The sequence below is a fragment of the Coregonus lavaretus genome (genome assembly GCF_964263955.1).
Source record: "Coregonus lavaretus genome assembly, chromosome: 11".
Classification (NCBI taxonomy): Eukaryota; Metazoa; Chordata; class Actinopteri; order Salmoniformes; family Salmonidae; genus Coregonus; species Coregonus lavaretus.
Genome location: NC_139998.1, coordinates 19626004 through 19642107, shown reverse-complemented (window position 1 = coordinate 19642107; position 16104 = coordinate 19626004). Strand labels below are relative to the sequence as shown.

The window sequence follows — 16104 nt, the reverse complement described above, 5'->3', positions numbered from 1 at the left end:
CGATGTTATGAATTTGTAGTTATGAATCATGAAAGTCGATTTTATGTTTTTTGGGGGGGAGGCTGTCCTTTTTTTAGTTTGAGCAGCCCCACCCCCCAAAGGTCTGTGCACGGCCCTGCTTTCGCACGTGATGTAACGGATCCTCTCTATGTTCACACACACACCTTTACCTCAACTCAATGCTGGATAGAAAAAGACTAGTATGCCTACATATTAACGGTCCTTTAGTTCAGTCCCTCCCACTAATTATACGGTACTTGTCACAATAGCATTGCGTACATATCCATTGTCTGAACTAAACTTTCTCGGTGACTCACAACACCCATTCAAATTTCGGGTAGGAAACAATTGGACACGCACTCATGAAATCTTTCCGAGGCATTACACATGTCTCTGAGCTTTGTCATGTGAAAAGGAACAGTATGAACAGTGGCCGAGACTAGTGCCGGGAGTTGGCTCCACTTTTTTGTTTCACAGGGCGGTCGGATTGGCATGAACAACCCGAAGCGCAGCACCCCAAAGTCGTCGCTACAGCGCCAGCGCAGCGGATGAGCCATTGCGAAATAGAGAGGAAACACAGCTGGATTTGCTCTTCTTCAGTCGACTCCTTTTTAACTTTTGTCATGTGAGTAATTTGTTGTTATTTAGCCTATCATTGGGTGATGATAATTGTAGCCTAGATAATGTAGTTTATAATGTTTTTCCCACTGTAATCACCTCGTGGGTGTGCGGGGTTTCTCTTCTGAAATCCGCACACGGCGACAACGCTAAAGAGCTCATAGGTCTGTAATTGTTTTTATTGTTGGGAATTCTGATGTGTTTATGAAACAATCCTACCTGATTTGATTGAATATCACTTTACATGGCCTGGAGGGGCCCAATGTAAACGTCTAAATGGAGTATTGGAAAGTTGGATCAGGTGCTTGTGTCGTTCTTTGTTTCCCACGCGATAAACTGTCAATGGATGACACTGAACTGATACAACGTTGCAGTGTAGTGCAGCATCAATGTTCTACTGTGTTCAGCAGCATCAATGTTCTACTGTGTTCAATAATACAATCTTTGGGTTGTTTTAAGTAGACTTTAAACCCCATAGCTATCGGCAATGACGAAGGTAAGACTACAGTTTTTTTACAGGCAACGATAGCTACAGATTGTACGCCAAGATTTTTGGTATCCATTACTGGGCATTACAGGATAGGTACTGTTTGGCGTAGCACAGTACATTTTCGACCAACTTTAACTTCGCTATAGTATCTATGTTCTCGATTCGGCCAAACATGTACACTATATATACAAAAGGATGTGGACACCCTTCAAATTAGTGGATTCGGCTATTTCAGCCACACCCGTTGCTGACAGGTGTATAAAATCGAGCACACAACCATGCAATCTCCATAGACAAACATTGGCAGTAGAATGGCCCGTACTGAAGAGCTCATTGACTTTGAAAGTGGCACCACCGTAGGATGCCACCTTTCCAAAAAGTAAGTTAGTCAAATTTCTGCCCTGCTAGAGCTGCTCCGGTCAACTGTAAGTGCTGTTATTGTGAAGTGGAAACGTCTACAACAACGGCTCAGCCACTCACAGAACGGAACCGCCGGGTGCTGAAGTGCTTAGCGCATAAAAATCATCTGTCCTCTGTTGCAACACTCACAACTGAGTTCCAAACTGCCTCTGGAAACAACGTCAACACAATAACTGTTCTTCTGGAAACGCATTCTCTGGAGTGATGAATCACGCTTCACCATTTGGCAGTCCGACGGACAAATATGGGTTTGGCGGATGCCAGGAGAATGCTACCTGCCCCAATGCATAGTGCCAACTGGAAAGTTTAGTGGAGGAGGAATAATGGTCTGGGGCTGTTTTTCATGGTTCGGGCTAGGCCCCTTAGTTCCAGTGAAGGGAAATCTTAACGCTACAGCATACAATGACATTCTAGACGAATCTGTGCTTCCAACTTTGTGGCTACAGTTTGGGGAAGGCCCTTTCCTGTTTCAGCATGACAATGCCCCCATGCACAAAGCGAGGTCCATACCAGAAATGGTTTGTCGAGATCAGTGTGGAAGAACTTGACTGGGCTGCACAGAGCCCTGACCTCAACCCCATCGAACATCTTTGTGTTGAATTGGAACGCCAGGCTTAAACGCCCAACATCAGTGCCCGACCTCACCAATGCTCTTGTGGCTGAATGGAAGCAAGTCCCCGTAGCAATGTTCCAATATCTAGTGGAAAAACCTTCCCAGAAGAGTTGAGGCTCTTATAACAGCTAAGGGGGGACCAACGCCATATTAATGTCCATGATTTTGGAATGAGATGTTTGACCATGTAGTGTATCACATTATCTGGTGTGCAATCTGTAGCTAAGGCAACAGTAGTCTTGGAGCTTGTTAGAGACAGGGCCTACTTTCTGTACATTATGAACACCAACTGTAAGCTAACTTCCCCTGCCCCCACCCTCTGTTGACAAAACATGTGATAAGTATGCAGCTCACAAATCCATAATTTCACTGTTTCACAACGTGGTCTGAACTCTGAACAAAAAAGATTGACTTGACTGCACGCCCAGACTGCTTTGTGTTTAACTCGTAGGCTATTGTATTAGACCTACCTAATACAGATATTTTGTTTATTTCCCAGAAACGTGTCTGAAACGTGGTTGCTTGCTGCTAAACTGCCAGTGGAATGCACCTGGATGATCTGACCCCAACACACCTGGTAAAAACAAGGACCTACGGACCAACGTTTTTCTGACATAATTAGGTCTACAATGCCATCTTGGTCAAGATGTCTACTCTGAAACAGGTTATAGTGCACGAGGATGGCCAGGACACTGAGAAAAGTTTGGACTGGAGTTACATTCAGTGGCTAGAGAATGAGAATGAGGCTGTGACGGGGGTGACCAATGTTGAGACGCAAACGGTCTCAAAACTCACCGAAGATAAGGAGACGCAGACCAGCAACCCCTTTATCATGCATATAGATTTGGCCAGAACGCACTCCAAACTGAAACACGAGACCGACGGCTTGCTCACCCAGTTTGACCGACAAGCCCTGGCTCGTATCTCCACGTCCCCTACCTTGAGGAGGATGAGGAGCACGCGACGTCCGCAGGTGGACTTCCGGGACCCGATGAGGATGAACAGCACACAAGAGGAGTCGGGTACGGAAGAGACACCATCCCTTTTGAGTCCCCTCTCCCCAATACACAGGCACAAGTCTCCGCTGGCGGCCTGCCCACCTCCCGATGGAGAGAACCACCACGATAATCAGCCCAATTCATCTGCAGACCTGGGGAAAAGCAGATCACATAGATCAAATACTTTTGACAATGGTATCACTTGCACGAGACAAGAATCTCTGTGCGCACGTAGTGTGCAAAGTGTTAGTAAAGACTTTGAATTTCCTGATAATAGCGATGATCAGGTGAGTTTAATGTTATAATCACCAAAATGATTCAGTTGCACATGAATTGCAGCCGTATGCCACACTGTGGCTTTATAATGAGTTTTTATCTGAGCCTTGTAAATCAGATGGCCAGTAGCTCCTCCACCACATTCCTCCTGGGTAGTAGCCCTCTCATTCTCCCTGGCCTCCTGTGGTGGCTGCTCACAATGCCAGCTTTTGACAGCAAATGAATCAGCAGTTACACTGACAGCTCAGCGTAGCCCCACCACCCAGCAAGCCTCAGTCTTTCACTCACACACACACACACACAGGCCTCCTATTCACCACCGTCAGCAATCATCCAATAATAGATAGAATAAGATATTGGGTGGGGGTGGGGGGGGGGGGGATCTATTCATTGGGCTCCCAGCATTCAACCTGGGCCATTCTCAATAGAGCCCCGACATTCTCTGCAGATATTAGAGGGCTATTCTAATTCAAACGACCACATGAAAAACACTTGTTTGTAAGAGATATAGCCATGTTGTGTAGGACCAGGAGGCCTGTGTAATGTTGATTTGTGTTATGTACACTGCATGAGTTTGTGCACCTTTCAAATCACACCCAAGGCTCTAAAATCATAATTGAACCCAAATGAATCTTAGTCCTGGACTAAAAAGCACGTTCAATGGAGATTCTCTGTTTTGAAAGTTCTTCTTAGTCCAAGACTATGGTTAATCTGTGTCCAAGAAACCGATCCCTAATGTTTAGATAGATGTACTGTACTATCGTTCACGGTCTGTGTTTGCTCTTTCACATTAGTATCTGCTGTATAACAAGCCATGTTCAACATATAATTATCCTAACCAATGCTCTTTCGTCTCTTTTTACAGGACAAGGAGGCTTGCCATAATAGGTTAGTGTGTTGCCTGCAACTCCACAGAGTGATTTGAATGTTACAGTGAGGGGAAAAAAGTATTTGATCCCCTGTTGATTTTGTACGTTTGCCCACTGACAAAGACATGATCAGTCTATAATTTTAATGGTAGGTTTATTTGAACAGTGAGAGACAGAATAACAACAAAAAAATCCAGAAAAATGCATGTCAAAAATGTTATAAATTGATTTGCATTTTAATGAGGAAAATAAGTATTTGACCCCTCTGCAAAACATGACTTAGTACTTGGTGGCATAACCCTTGTTGGCAATCACAGAGGTCAGACGTTTCTTGTAGTTGGCCACCAGGTTTGCACACATCTCAGGAGGGATTTTGTTCCACTCCTCTTTGCAGATCTTCTCCAAGTCATTAAGGTTTCGAGGCTGACATTTGGCAACTCAAACCTTCAGCTCCCTCCACAGATTTTCAATGGGATTAAGGTCTGGAGGCTGGCTTGAGCCACTCCTTTGTTTTGCCTTGGCCATTGTCATGCTGGAATACCCATCCACAACCCATTTTCAATGCCCTGGCTGAGGGAAGGAGGTTCTCACCCAAGATTTGACGGTACATGGCCCCGTCCATCGTTCCTTTGATGCGGTGAAGTTGTCCTGTCCCCTTAGCAGAAAAACACCCCCAAAGCATAATGTTTCCACCTCCATGTTTGACGGTGGGGATGGTGTTCTTGGGGTCATACGCAGCATTCCTCCTCCTCCAAACACGGCGAGTTGAGTTGAAGCCAAAGAGCTCGATTTTGGTCTCATCTGACCACAACACTTTCACCCAGTTCTCCTCTGAATCATTCAGATGTTCATTGGCAAACTTCAGACGGCCCTGTATATGTGCTTTCTTGAGCAGGGGGACCTTGCGGGCGCTGCAGGATTTCAGTCCTTCACGGCGTAGTGTGTTACCAATTGTTTTCTTGGTGACTATGGTCCTAGCTGTCTTGAGATCATTGACAAGATCCTCCCGTGTAGTTCTGGGCTGATTCCTCACCGTTCTCATGATCATTGCAACTCCACGAGGTGAGATCTTGCATGGAGCCTCAGGCCGAGGGAGATTGACAGTTATTTTGTGTTTCTTCCATTTGCAAATAATCGCACCAACTGTTGTCACCTTCTCACCAAGCTGCTTGGCGATGGTCTTGTAGCCCATTCCAGCCTTGTGTAGGTCTACAATCTTGTCCCTGACATCCTTGGAGAGCTCTTTGGTATTGGCCATGGTGGAGAGTTTGGAATCTGATTGATTGCTTCTGTGGACAGGTGTCTTTTATACAGGTAACAAACTGAGATTAGGAGCACTCCCTTTAAGAGTGTGCTCCTAATCTCAGCTCGTTACCTGTATAAAAGACACCTGGGAGACAGAAATCTTTCTGATTGAGAGGGGGGTCAAATACTTATTTCCCTCATTAAAATGCAAATCAATTAATAACATTTTTGACATGTGTTTTTCTGGATTTTTTTGTTGTTATTCTGTCTCTCACTGTTCAAATAAACCTACCATTAAAATTATAGACTGATCATTTCTTTGTCAGTGGGCAAACGTACAAAATCAGCAGGGGATCAAATACTTTTTTCTCTCACTGTATGTGTCCCCACTTGGCTTAGCCAAAAATTACCACAATGCCTGTACATTATTTCATGGCAGGAGGGGAATTTGCCTATAACCGATTAGCTCTGAACTACAGTTGAAGTCGGAAGTTTACATACACCTTAGCCAAATACATTTAAACTCAGTTTTTCACAATTCCTGACATTTAATCCTAGTAAAAATTCCCTGTCTTAGGTCAGTTAGGATCACCACTTTATTTTAAGAATGTGAAATGTCAGAAAAATAATAGAGTGATTTATTTCATCACATTCCCATTGGGTCAGAAGTTTACATACACTCAATTAGTATTTGGTAGCGTTGCCTTTAAATTGTTTAACTTGGGTCAAATGTGTCAGGTAGCCTTTCACAAGCTTCCCACAATAAGTTGGGTGAATTTTGGCCCATTCCTCCTGACAGAGCTGGTGTAACTGAGTCAGGTTTGCAGGCCTCCTTGCTCGCACACGCTTTTTCAGTTCTGCCCACACATTTTCTATAGGATTGAGGTCAGGGCTTTGTGATGGCCACTCCAATACCTTGACATTGTTGTCCTTAAGCCATTTTGCCACAACTTTGGAAGTATGCTTGGGGTCGTTGTCCATTTGGAAGACCCATTTGCGACCAAGCTTTAACTTCCTGACTGATGTCTTGAGATGTTGCTTCAATATATCCACATAATTTTCCTTCCTCATGATGCCATCTATTTTGTGAAGTGCACCAGGCCCTCCTGCAGCAAAGCACACCCACAGCATGATGCTGCCACCCCCGTGCTTCACGGTTGGGATGGTGTTCTTCGGCTTGCAAGCCTTCCCCTTTTTCCTCCAAACATAACGGATGGTCATTATGGCCAAACAGTTCTAATTTTGTTTCATCAGACCAGAGGACATTTCTCCAAAAAGTACGATCTTTGTCCCCATGTGCAGTTGCAAACCGTAGTCTGGCTTTTTTATGGCGGTTTTGGAGCAGTGGCTTCTTCCTTGCTGAGCGGCCTTTCAGGTTATGTCGATATAGGACTAGATTTGCTGTGGATATAGATACTTTTGTACCTGTGTCCTCCAGCATCTTCACAAGGTCCTTTGCTGTTCTGGATTGATTTGCACTTTTCGCACCAAAGTACGTTCATCTCTAGGAGACAGAACGCGTCTCCTTCCTGAGCGGTATGACGGCTGCGTGGTCCCATGGTGTTTATACTTGTTGAGGTCTACACATTTTTTTCTGAGATCTTGGCTGATTTCTTTTGATTTTCCTATGATGTCAAGCAAAGAGGCACTGAGTTTGAAGGTAGGCCTTGAAATACATCCACAGGTACACCTCCAATTGACTCAAATGATGTCAATTAGCCTTATCAGAAGCTTCTAAAGCCATGACATTATTTTCTGGAATTTTCCAAGCTGTTTAAAGGCACAGTCAACTTAGTGTATGTAAACTTCTGAACCACTGGAATTGTGATACAGTGAATTATAAGTGAAATAATCTGTCTGTAAACAATTGTTGGAAAAATTATTTGTGTCATGCACAAAGTAGATATCCTAACCAACTTGTGGAGTGGTTGAAAAACGAGTTTTAATTACATTTAACATTTAACATTTTAGTCATTTAGCAGACGCTCTTATCCAGAGCGACTTACAGGAGCAATTAGGGTTAAGTGCCTTGCTCAAGGGCACATTTACGTCATTTAGCAGACGCTCTTATCCAGAGCGACTTACAAATTGGTGCATTCACCCTATAGCCAGTGGGAAAACCACTTTTTTTTTTTTTTTTTTTTTTTTTGGGGGGGGGGGGGGGGGGGGGTAGAAGGATTACTTTATCCTATCCCAGGTATTCCTTAAAGAGGTGGGGTTTCAAATGTCTCCGGAAGGTGGTGAGTGACTCCGCTGTCCTGGCGTCGTGAGGGAGCTTGTTCCACCATTGGGGTGCCAGAGCAGCGAACAGTTTTGACTGGGCTGAGCGGGAACTATGCTTCCGCAGAGGAAGGGGAGCCAGCAGGCCAGAGGTGGATGAACGCAATGCCCTCGTTTGGGTGTAGGGACTGATCAGAGCCCGAAGGTACGGAGGTGCCGTTCCCCTCACTGCTCCATAGGCAAGCACCATGGTCTTGTAACGGATGCGAGCTTCAACTGGAAGCCAGTGGAGTGTGCGGAGGAGGGGGGTGACGTGAGAGAACTTGGGAAGGTTGAACACCAGACGGGCTGCGGCATTCTGGATGAGTTGTAGGGGTTTAATGGCACAGGCAGGGAGCCCAGCCAACAGCGAGTTGCAGTAATCCAGACGGGAGATGACAAGTGCCTGGATTAGGACCTGTGCCGCTTCCTGTGTAAGGCAGGGTCGTACTCTCCGAATGTTGTAGAGCATGAACCTGCAGGATCGGGTCACCGCCTTGATGTTAGCGGAGAACGACAGGGTGTTGTCCAGGGTCACGCCAAGGCTCTTCGCACTCTGGGAGGAGGACACAACGGAGTTGTCAACCGTGATGGCGAGATCATGGAACGGGCAGTCCTTCCCCGGGAGGAAGAGCAGCTCCGTCTTGCCAGGGTTCAGCTTGAGGTGGTGATCCGTCATCCATACTGATATGTCTGCCAGACATGCAGAGATGCGATTCGCCACCTGGTTATCAGAAGGGGGAAAGGAGAAGATTAGTTGTGTATCGTCAGCGTAGAAATGATAGGAGAGGCCATGTGAGGATATGACAGAGCCAAGTGACTTGGTGTATAGGGAGAATAGGAGAGGGCCTAGAACTGAGCCCTGGGGGACACCAGTGGTGAGAGCACGTGGTGCGGAGACAGCTTCTCGCCACGCCACTTGGTAGGAGCGACCGGTCAGGTAGGACGCAATCCAGGAGTGAGCCGCGCCGGAGATGCCCAGCTCGGAGAGGGTGGAGAGGAGAATCTGATGGTTCACAGTATCAAAGGCAGCAGACAGGTCTAGAAGGACAAGAGCAGAGGAGAGAGAGTTAGCTTTAGCAGTGCGGAGAGCCTCCGTGACACAGAGAAGAGCAGTCTCAGTTGAATGACCAGTCCTGAAACCTGACTGGTTTGGATCAAGAAGGTCATTCTGAGAGAGATAGCAAGAGAGTTGGCTAAAGACGGCACGCTCAATAGTTTTGGAAAGAAAAGAAAGAAGGGATACTGGTCTGTAGTTGTTGACATCAGTGGGATCGAGTGTTGGTTTTTTGAGAAGGGGTGCAACTCTCGCTCTCTTGAAGACGGAAGGGACATGGCCAGCGGTCAAGGATGAGTTGATCAGCGAGGTGAGGTAGGGGAGAAGGTCACCGGAGATGGTCTGGAGAAGAGAGGAGGGGATGGGGTCAAGCGGGCAGGTTGTTGGGCGGCCTGCAGTCACAAGTCGCAGGATTTTATCTGGAGAGAGAGGGGAGAAAGAAGTCAAAGCATAGGGTAGGGCAGTGTGAGTAGGACCAGCAGTGTCATTAGACTTAACAAACGAGGATCGGATGTCGTCAACCTTCTTTTCAAAGTGGTTGACGAAGTCATCCACAGAGAGAGAGGAGGAGGGGGGGGGGGGGGGGGGGAGGATTCAGCAGGGAGGAAAATGTGGCAAAGAGCTTCCTAGGGTTAGAGGCAGATGCTTGGAATTTAGAGTGGTAGAAAGTGGCCTTAGCAGCAGAAACAGATGAAGAAAATGTAGAGAGGAGGGAGTGAAAAGATGCCAGGTCGGCAGGGAGTTTAGTTTTCTTCCATTTCCGCTCCGCTGCCCGGAGCTCTGTTCTGTGAGCTCGCAATGAGTCATCAAGCCACGGAGCTGGAGGGGAGGACCGAGCCGGCCGGGAGGATAGGGGACACAGAGAGTCAAAGGATGCAGAAAGGGAGGAGAGGAGGGTTGAGGAGGCAGAATCAGGAGATTGGAGGGAGAAGGATTGAGCAGAGGGAAGAGATGATAGGATGGAAGAGGAGAGAGTAGTGGGAGAGAGAGAGCGAAGGTTGCGGCGGCGCATTACCATCTGTGTAGGGGCAGAGAGCGAGAGAGAAAAGGAAACAAAGTAGTGGTCGGAGACATGGAGGGGAGTTGCAGTGAGATTAGTAGAAGAGCAGCATCTAGTAAAGATGAGGTCAAGCGTATTGCCTGCCTTGTGAGTAGGGGGGGGACGGTGAGAGGGTGAGGTCAAAAGAGGAGAGGAGTGGAAAGAAGGAGGCAGAGAGAAATGAGTCAAATGTGGACGTAGGGAGGTTGAAATCCCCCAAAACTGTGAGGGGTGAGCCATCCTCAGGAAAGGAACTGAGTGTATGTGTATGTAAACTTCCGACTTCAACTGTATGTCACAGAGTTACGAAACCAGGATCGTATTCATTAGGCACCAAACTGAAAAAAACCGGACTGTTTTCCGTTGCAAAATGTTTTGCTACGGTGTGCCCTAATGAATATGACCTAGCATGAATGGGATAAATACATTCAACCACTGAAAACCCTCCTATTTGCTGGCCAACAGATTTTCTTGTGGAGTTTTCATTCAATAGGGGTTTTACTACATTTATCTTAAGCCATCCCTTTAAACCTTTAATTGGAATTTTGTCAACAGACACAAAGCAAATAAAATTGTATTTGTCACATGCTTTGTAAACAACAGGTGTAGACTAACAGTGAAATCCTTACTTAAGGGCCGTTCCCAACAATGCAGAGAAAAAAATATAGAAATAATAGAAAAATAATAACACAAGGAATAAATACACAATGAGTAACGATAACTTGTCTATATACACAGGGTACCGAGTCGATGTGCAGGGGTATGAGGTAATTGAGGTAGATATGTGTATATATACTGTACGTAGGGAAAGTGACTAGGCTACAGGATAGATGATAAACAGTAGCATCAGCGTATGTGAAGAGTTAGTGCATAAAGGGTCAATCCAGATAGTCCGGGTAGCTATTGGTTAACTATTTAAGTAACTATTTAGCAGTCTAATGGCTTGGGGGTAGAAGCAGTTTGGGTCCTGTTGGTTCCAGACCTGGTCACTAGAATACATTGAGAGAACGGGTTCACAATATTAGGGATCAATGAATGAAAGCCATCTAAATAAATGCATATTTGTCTCAGTTTCAACACCAACTGGTAGATACTCTGATTTTTTTAGATTATTTAGACAAAGTTTAGGGTTAGGAAAGTATCTATGAATCATAAACAACTGGTTTGGAGAGCCTTTATGCACAAAAATGCAGTGGTTCGACTAATCCATATTCAAGTTCAATCCATTAAATATTGGAAGGTGAAAAAAGTGTACAGTAGTGGTTGAACAATAGGCTAGTCCAATAACTCTTCCATAATCCTCACTAATCATGGAACTGTAATGACAACGGTCCAGACGTCGTGAACTCTGCTCCAGGTTTAAACTGCTACGTGTGGTCTGAATTCTATAATGATTCAAATACGCTACGTTATTGTACAACGTTAGCCTAATATGATCCACTATTGCTAGCGACCCTCAGGAACAACTACACAGACATGAGAAAGAAGGGTAAACTAAATGGAATTATGTAAAATGTAGGCTACATATTAAAGGAAATGAACACTGAAGTGACAGTTATATATATGTGGGTATTACTGACGGTGGCTCCCGATAGTGGCTAATATTTAACATGATACAAATTGTTAAATAAAACTGAGGTAAGCCTGGGCATAATAATTAAAACATTCTAAAGTGCATAAATCAACTCTATGTTCGGCGCTACAGAAGCCTATAGTTTGGGTCTCCAAATTCCATCCCCGCAAATTATGAGGGCATACAATTAAAATGTTGAATAACGGCACAGCTATTTATAGCCTACTTTACTGTGGAAAAGGGGCCGCAACACATGTCAAGTTATGATTTTCTGTTTGCTTCCAAATGACTGTTCTTATCATATCAATTTATAAATTACAGTGCATTGAGAATGCTGTTATTTCTATTGGAAAAAAGAAAGTAGATGCTTTTTCCACTTGGAACTGGCAGGTTCGCTCAACCTTATTCAACTGTTTCCCTGTGCGTAAAGGTGGTGGAATTCTTAGGGAATTAAGTGAAGGTCAGAATACGGTGTAGACACACCTCCGCCACGCCTCTTTCTTTGATCTCCACCCCAAATGTGTAACTTGGTGGCACTGGCAATTTCCCCCTGCTTAAGTTCAAGGTCAGAATACGCGTAGAGAGAAAAGTACATAAAAAGTACCATTTACTTGTGCGTAACTGTGGTCTGAATTTCCCCCTAATCGCTGCCAAATATGAGTCTAACATGTATTGACTCATGGGGTTCAATACTTTTGCCATGAATAATTTTATTTTTGTATGATTTATTTTGTCTAGAACTTTTAGAAAAAAAATGACAATTAAATACTTTCTACCATAGCAAACTACATAACTAATGCATAAGATGTCAACAACACATCAATTCCTTAAAGGTGCGATGCAGTTAAAAACAAGATTTTCCTGTTAAAAAAAGAAGATATTTCCATCAAAAAAAAAGTTTAAAAAACACTTTGAAATTGTGAAAATGATGATGCCCTTTTTGTGTAAGAGGTGTAAAAAAAGAAAGAAAAAAAGCTGGAATTTCATGATGTCACAATATGACCAATGACTGTTCATCTGGGTATGGGGGTGGGTGCTAGACCATCCTATCAGCCAATCAGAGCTAGGAGGCTCAGGGAAATAAATGATAAAAAATGTATTTTTAAGTTATTTTCATAAACACACACAATGATTTATTAGACATACAGTGATGATTTAAAAATACAATTACAAAGACTGCATGGGGGCTTTAATTGGCAGTCTTTAATTCATTAATTCTGCTTGATTTGAATTGATCATTTGGGTATTTACCTTCTGTGTTTACCTTCAGTTTACCCTTAACAACAACACGCGAGAGCTAGGATGACCTGTTAGACACTACTTGATGTAACCAAGCTGGTTAGGACAATGAGGCCCACCACTTGCTCATTTGACCCTATCCCCACTTCCCTTGTCAAGACCTGCTTACCTGCTCTGGAGCCTTTCTTCACAGAAATTAACAAGTCCCTCATCACTGGTTGTGTCCCTCCTCAGCTCAAACTGTCTGCAGTCACACCAGTACTTAAAAAGCCTGGATCTGACCATGACAACCGCCAGAACTACAGGCCTATTTCCAACCTGTCCTTCCTGAGGAAGGTCCTCGAACATGCTGTTTCTAGCCAACTCCAAAACCTTCTGGCCAATCACAACCTACTTGAGCCCTTCCAGTTGGGTTACAGAGCTAGACACAGTACCGAGACTGCCCTGGTAAGGGTAACCAATTACCTCCTCATGAATGCTGACTGGGGCTGCCAGCATCCTCATACTGCTGTACCTCAGTGCAGCATTCGGCACGGTCAGCCGTGCCATCCTGCTGGACCGCATGGAGAAGCTCCTGGGCCTGTCAGACACTGTCCTGGACTGGCCATCGGTCCTAGTAGGTCAGACACAGTTGTGGTCCGACAGGGGGTCCCTCAAGGCTCAGTCCTGGGGCCACTATTGATTTGTATCTACATGCTGGCACTGGGAAACATCTTGAGGAAACAAGGACTGGGCTTTCACTTTCATGCTGATGACACTCAGCTGTATGTCTCCACAAACACTGACACTGCCAGTGCCACTGCACACCTGTGCACTTCTGGTCAGCTGCCTACAGGACATCAAAGCGTGGATGCAGTTGAGTTTCCTGCAGTTAAACTGCAAAAAGACAGAGGCCGTCCTGATTGACACGCGCACCATCATAAAACAACATCAGCAGCTACAGCCTCAATATTGATGATGTCAAGGTCCTCCCCTCCAGTGAGGTTCACAACCTGGGTGTGATATTTGACAGTCAGCTCTCGTTTGAGGCCCACATCAAAATTGTGACCAGTCTAATTTTTCAATCTACGGAACATTGCCAGGTTACGACCTATGCTATCACACCCTGCAGCTGAGCGACTCATCCACTCCTTTATTTCATCCCGTTTGGACTATCGTAATGCCCTTTTTGTTGGCACATCTGCCAAGTGCCTAAAACAGGCTACAATATGTCCATAACTGTGCTGCACGTGTCCTCACCCACACCTCCCCCTGCGAGCACATCACTCCAGTGCTGTTAACCTCCACTGGCTTCCCATATGCTCACGCATAGACTACAAAATCCTGGTTCACACCTACCAAGCTATCCACAACTCTGGACCCAAGTACCGGTCTGACCTCCATTCTACCCTCCTGCCCCACACGCACCCTTCGCTCCTCCAGATCCGTCTCCCTTCAGCAGCCCCGCAGCAGACTAAAATCTATGGATGCCAGGACTTTCAGTTGCATGGCTCCGCTGCCGTGGAACGCACTTCTAGACACTATTACGGCCGCAGAGTCTCTGTCCTCCTTTAAGGCACAGCTCAAGACTGTGCTGTTCAGAAAAGCTTTCAAGGACATCTGCTAATTCTGTTCCCATGTCCTCCGGATCTGGCGACACCTGTACATAGTTTTGTTTGTGTTTTATATTCTGGATTGTTTATTATAATTTTTGAGCACCTTGGGGGTAACAACAGTTCTTTACATATTAAACGTATTATTATTTCTATCCACCCATATTATGGAGGCAAATCCTGCCACTGTTCCATACAGTAGACTCTAGTTCTCATGCTTTTATGTTAATATTTATCACAAACCCTCATTCGCTTGCTTGTTCACAGTGCAGTGAGTACACATGGTATTTCAATAATGTAGAAATGCCAAAAGGAATTCAGTTGTTTCCGGTTAAACAGTCTTCTTGGCAGTCTGTTGACCCCATTATGTTGATTAATGTACCTCCATTTATTACACCATTACTCATTGTCATTATTACAACGGTATTATGCTGTACCTCACTGACATGCTCTATTCCTCACGTTGTATTACACCTCACTTATTATGCCATTACTCACTGTTATACCTTTTTATATGATGATATACCTAATTTTGACATACTGTATACCTCACACCTAAAATACTGTTAGTCACACTAGTTAGAAAGTCCTTGGTTACTATTGGGCCTTATTGGTCAGTTTTGTATAGAAACTGTCCTTTATTGGTCAGAATGTTCTACAAACTTTCTCCCTCTTCATACCCTGATCTCTTCCTGTTCCCCCAGACTGCAGGAGAGGAGGCGGAGTTCTGTGGTGGTCAGTCTGCCCGGATTGGATGTTTCGCCGGGGGACCTGTTTGTGTCCAATGGGGCGGCAGACATACTCAACTTCTCAGGTTAACGCCAAAGCTGCTTTTCTTCACTTTATTGATACATTTTTGTCAACAGCTTGTTTTTGATTACTTTTAAGACCAGATTTTAGGCCTACAGTGTTATTTGTTATAGATATTATTTTACAGTTACCTACATAGAGATCCTATTAAATTACTATTTAATATTAGGAATTAGTTAGGAAATAGTATTCTAATTCTATGGTTACCTAGCTATGATGTTAGTACCTGCATCAGAAGTTCACTTACACAAATATATAAGCAACATTCCTTAACTATTTTCAGATTATTGCCACATTCAGGCAAAATGATAAGGCTGTTTGCACTTAAAGCGTCATTTCCTGTAAAATCCTATCTAATTTACATTTTCTCAACAGCAGACCTATGAAGCTAGGCCTTTGTAGATAATGACAATACTGTGTTCTCCGTTTCCACAGACACCAAAAAACCCAAGTGGCCTTTCTCCATACGTGGCACGGTATGTGTGCTGTCTGTTTGTTGTTTTCCACCTGCTACACGCCCTAGCTAGCCTGCCCTGCCACCAGTCAGTCTAGTTGTTTGTGGTTTGTTTGCTAGTGCGTTGAAGCTGCCAGTGTGCTCAGGCAAGCTGCAATGGAATTAAGGATATTGTTCTCTGACCCACTTTTAATCAAAGCATATTAATGAATACACTTTCTTCCCCTCTGTTCTCATGGCCTCCTGAGATTTCATAATGTGTCAACACACTGAGCCAAACCAATTCAATCCAAATCAATTCATATTAAAGGTGTTTGACCAGACTGATAGATAGATGGGCAAATATATGAACAAAACACTATTTGTGTGTACTGTAGTTCACTGTTCCACTGTTCACTTCCATAAGTGCATGACCGTGCACACAAGCGGGCACACACACACACACGCTCGTACTCATACACATACGCTCGTACTCATACACACACAGATACATACACACATTCACTCTTACTATACACACACACACATTCCCACTTAGACAAACAGACACTC

General features: G+C 44.6%; 1 protein-coding gene across 2 annotated transcripts in view; it reads left to right on the top strand.

Moving 5' to 3' along the window:
- The first annotated feature begins 252 nt into the window (after positions 1-252).
- LOC311137279 (pleckstrin homology domain-containing family G member 7-like) overlaps positions 253-16104 on the top strand; it is a 36856-nt gene continuing 21004 nt past the window's right edge. Inside the window, exons 1-5 of one of the 2 annotated variants that reach the window (XM_084171697.1) lie at positions 253-625; positions 2641-3426; positions 4281-4303; positions 14993-15102; positions 15534-15574. In XM_084171697.1, the coding sequence (XP_084027823.1) occupies positions 2788-3426; positions 4281-4303; positions 14993-15102; positions 15534-15574 (813 nt within the window). In that variant the 5' untranslated portion in view covers positions 253-625; positions 2641-2787. The remainder of the gene's footprint in view (positions 626-2640; positions 3427-4280; positions 4304-14992; positions 15103-15533; positions 15575-16104) is intronic. The other variant, XM_084171698.1, reaches the window with a different exon arrangement.